We start from the raw sequence: 4,543 nt of genomic DNA, 5'->3' as shown, positions 1-4,543 counted from the left end.
CCCGGACCGGGGCACGAACCCGTGTCCCCTGCATCGGCAGGCGGACTCCCAACCACTGCGCCACCACGGAAGCCCTGAGTTACTTTTGAATGCAGTATTTTGACTCTGTACCTTCTGGCTAAGGACAAAAAGGCTGTAAACACATATTCGATTCTAATAAGTAGGTTTCTTTTACCCAGCAGCATGGGTTAACAATTCTAAAACTACTTTCTCTATATTTTAGGGTTGATCAAGTAAATAAGTATATTGTGAATAATGAGAGCCAGGTTTCTGGGGGAAGGCTAGAATGAATCCCCTGTTTTGAAGTGGGATTGGAGGTATTCTGAGTTTATGGTTTTTGATAGATATAGAAATAGACATGGGGTGTGTGTCTATGTGTCTGTTTGTCTGTCCGAGTCTATCTGCTGAGAGGGCCTAGAAGTGATGGCCCACTTAGTAGCAGTGAACACACTTAGTACTTAGATTTTGGTTTCTAAATACTCTTCTCCATGAAAAGGTACCAGGGCTCCTTGGAGAAATAGCCGATTCCAAGACTGGGGCTGGGAAAATGTAAGATGAGGCTGAAACATCCATCTGGTGGCAGAAAGGAAGTGTTCAAAGAATGATGGGGACATGTCAAGAGGACCTGGGAGCTGGCTTGAAGGGGCTCCTACAGGCCAATCTGGGATACTTTGAGTATCAAAATAAGTAATAATAGAAACAGATTACAAACTGTTGAATAAAATAAGAATGTGTAAGGCCAAGCCGATATAAATACATAGATAAGTAATAGAGGAGGGGAAGCTCTTCCATGTAGTTGGGAATGACAGAATTAGAAAATCAGTGTGGGCAACCCTGTAATAATTGATTCAGCAAGTTTGATGAGAAACAGGATATTTACATAGTCTCAAAGTATCTCCCTGCAATATAAGTATTAATAACAAAGGGAAAATAGTGACTTTACAAGGGAGAAACCTGGCAGACATCAGCGTAACTGTGTGATAGAAATTAGCACTTATCGTAGTAAGACAAATAGATGTATTGAGGGACACAGTATCCCTTCTGGACATCTGTCCCCAGAATGTAGAACCTGAACCTGACAAACCCAAATTGAGGGACATTCTAAAACAAAACAAAAAATAGGCTTTACTCTTCAAGAAATGTTAAGGTCACGAAAGACAAAGATTGAAGAACGATTCTAGATGAAAATAGACTAAAGAGATGTGGCCGCTGAATGCAACATGTGATCCTGCATTGAATCCTGGACTAGAAAATGTTTTCTTTTAAAAGACATTTTTTGGACAGTTGGCAAAAATTTGAAAAAGGTCTGTAGGTAAGATTAGATAATAGTATTGTATCCGTGTTAATGTTAAGATTTTTATAAGTGTATCAGGGTTATTTAAGAGAATGTCCTTGTTTTCAGGAAATGTACCCAGAAGTACCTGAGGGATATCAAGTCTGCAACTTACTCTCAAACAGTTTGGAGGCGGGAAAATGTGTGTGCGTATGGGTGTGTGTGTATGTGTGTGTTGAGAGAAACCTGGAATTTCCTGCCCCCCGTGCCACAGAGAAGACCCACACCCTTTTCTCTGTCAGGCAGTTGGGCAGCTGTAGGAGGTAGATCTGGATTGGGGCTGGGTTGCAGCTAGTTAGTTTCCAGTCACCTCTGGTTTCAACCATCTCAAGGGTGAGGTCTGCCCTGTGTGTATTACAGGCCCCTCCCTCTAGCCTGACTTTGGGGTCTCAGCACCACCATCTTACTGTCTAGGAAAGCCAGGCTTCTCACCTTGTTTTTCTTCTTTAAAATTATCTTGGCTATTCTTGGCCTTTTGAGTTTCCATTTAAATCTTAGAAGTGACTTGGTAAGTTCCTCAGCTGAGTAACAGGATGGCTCCCATGCCTGGCTGTATGTACCTTTAGCTGTGTTGTTTGTCTTCCAGCTTTGCAGAAGAGCTTGTAGATGAAGCTCTGGGGGCCGTGGCTGCTGAACTTCAGGATGTGTGTGAAGATTATGCAGAAGCTGTGTTCACCTCAGAATTCTTGGAGGCGGCTACGTAAAGGCTCTCCAAGGCGGTGCCCCCAGTGTCACTGGTGAGGGGATGGCACCACCCTTTCTACTAGCCACAGGAAATCTTTGTCCTCAGCTGTCCATCCAGGCCCAGAAGGTGCTTCCCACGGAAAGGAAGGAAGTGCCAGTGAGGCCATCCTCACTTTGCATCTTCTCATTGTCAGAGCAATGGTTCTGGTAGTTTCTGATGGAATGTGTTATATTTATCAGTGCCCAGGAAACGTGAATCAATTATGACAGTATAATGTTTTCTGAATGTATAATTTTCCCATTGAAATACCATGTTCATTACACTGGCTCAGTTTGGTGATCAGAGCATTTTGAAAGATAACAGATAAGTCTGTTTCACACAGGGATTCAAGTTGCTGTTGATCTGTGGGTGGCCTTGATGCCAGCACAAGTGCAATTACTCTCTGGTCCCATCACCTGGCTCGTGTTTGCTTCTTTGACAGTTTCCTACCAGGACACCTGTCCTGCCGGGTTACAGACTTGTGTCAAGCACAGGACTTAGTTATGCTGCCAAAACTCTGCTCCATCATTAAAATGGGAAGCCAGCATTTATCTGTGTACAACGATAAACGCACGTTTCTCTAATTCTCATTTGCTAGGTGCTTCTTCACATTTTGAGTTCCTCAAGTCTTTTGTCGCTGTGGGTTGACATATTCTGATATACAGAACTCTGAATTCTGAAGAAGTTTGAGGACATCAGGAGAGGCCAGCCTTCTCTGGGGCCTGGTCAGAGGTACAGAGCTCACCCCCCTCTCTGCTGAGGTCACAAGTTGCTATGTTTCCACACCAAAAGGGAGCCTGTGTGGGAGGAGAAAACAGATCTGGATAGTGTGAAGACCACAGGGTCTCCCCCAAGAAAGGAAGAAACTTTAAGAACCACAATAGCTTGGTCCTCGAACATCTTATAAGTCATATTTTATCAAGAGAAAAGCCTCTGTGTTTTCAGAAACTCTGGATTCAGAAAAAGAAAAGGAATGTGTATAAAATAAGGCCACTGCCTCGAAAAAGTTTCCCTCACTTTTTTGCCTGGGGCTTGGTGAAAGAAATATGGAGAACAAGTGACGTGAGACATACCCCACAGAATAATGTGAATCCTTTTATAGCACGTATAGTGTAGTCATCTGGGATTTTTCTCTGAAGTACAAGTATTTCAGGTGATAATTTAAGCTGCTTGATCACACTTATTTGTGCAAAATTGATTTTTGTTTAATGTTAATGTTTTCCTGCTTAATTTTATATAAACTCAGAATTTAAAAGGCTTCAAGGGAAATTAAAGGTCCTCTATTTGAGGGGTTATATATGTACACTTGATAGGAGTGTCTGTTATTGATAATTTGTGTGGCAGTTTTTACTGTGCTCATTTTTTAAATAAACAATATTTTAAAGTATGTACATGTCGGTTTGAAAAAATTTACATCTTTTTTTTATCCAGGCAAAGTGAAATGTGATTTACAGAAACCACTGAGAATACTTTTATGTTTAATATGAGCACAGTGGATTATTTGCCACCTCTCACCACCCCTAGAAAGAAAGGAATGATAATAAAAGCTAACATTTTATTGAGCACATACTATGTACCAGGCATAGCTCTAAATGCCTTCCCTGTATTAACTTATTTAATCCTCATATCTGCGTGTGGTAGATACCATTATTATTCCCATTTTGTAGATGAATCAAATGAGGCACAGAATGGGGAAATAATTTGTTCACATAAGCCTATATTCAGCAGCACCGTGGTCCTGGATTCACTTACTCCCATAAAGATAGGTGTCAGAGTTTTGAGAGTTCACTCAAGTGCATTCTCCTGCCTCTTCCTGTGTCTGCTCAACATGTCTTAGATGCTGTTGTCTGGAGCAGTCCTTTCCTAAGCACCTCCTATCTGCTGAAGAGTCAAGTCCAGACTCCTTTGCTTGCAGATCTTTCCAGTATCTCTCCTGCTCCTCCCACAAGCTGGGTCTCCTTGTCTCTGACTCCTATGGGTGAGGCTTACACCTACCTCTGTGTCTGCCCAGGCCCACAGTGAACCTCGTCGGCCAAAGCATTCTCCAAAGATGCAAAAATAAATTGCAAGAAATAAAAACTTTCATTTGAAAATGGAAGTTGAATCCTTAAAATATAAGTTTTCCTGCTTATCGCCTTGCAATTATCCCAGACCTCTAGAATTTTTGTTCTTCATGAGCAAAGGCTGATCCTGTATTGGTTATTCTCTAATCCCCTCCAGTTTTCTCCTGACCTATTCATGCGTTATTTTCAGAAACAGAGAAATGCGTGAGTTCAGTATTTCTGTGTTACGTAGGCTGTCTCAATGGACGGACATGCTGAAATTCCTGATCTGTCCAGCTTCACAGCTCTGGCCCTAGGGGGTCTTACCTGTTTACATGCTTGCCTCTAGTCTGTACCAGCTCCTTGAGGGCAAGGCCTCTGCCCAGCATGTAGTTATTAGTGCTCAGTAAATTCTTTTGAGTTAATGAAAGAAGGAAGGCACAT

The 4,543-nt window shown here is 42.0% G+C and overlaps 1 protein-coding gene across 5 annotated transcripts in view; it reads left to right on the top strand.

Annotated features, from left to right (window-relative positions):
* Positions 1 to 3,312, top strand: part of KIAA0753 (KIAA0753 ortholog) — a 55,691-nt gene extending 52,379 nt beyond the window's left edge. For 4 of the 5 annotated variants that reach the window (XM_024127690.3, XM_028498810.2, XM_028498808.2 and 1 more), the window contains one exon: positions 1,920 to 3,312. In XM_024127690.3, coding sequence (XP_023983458.1) covers positions 1,920 to 2,037 — 118 coding nt within the window. In that variant the 3' untranslated portion in view covers positions 2,038 to 3,312. The remainder of the gene's footprint in view (positions 1 to 1,919) is intronic. The other variant, XM_024127689.3, reaches the window with a different exon arrangement.
* Positions 3,313 to 4,543: the final 1,231 nt, after the last annotated feature.

Source organism: Physeter macrocephalus, chromosome 14 (assembly GCF_002837175.3).
Source record: "Physeter macrocephalus isolate SW-GA chromosome 14, ASM283717v5, whole genome shotgun sequence".
Classification (NCBI taxonomy): domain Eukaryota; kingdom Metazoa; phylum Chordata; class Mammalia; order Artiodactyla; family Physeteridae; genus Physeter; species Physeter macrocephalus.
This window is presented reverse-complemented; position numbering and strand designations above follow the sequence as displayed.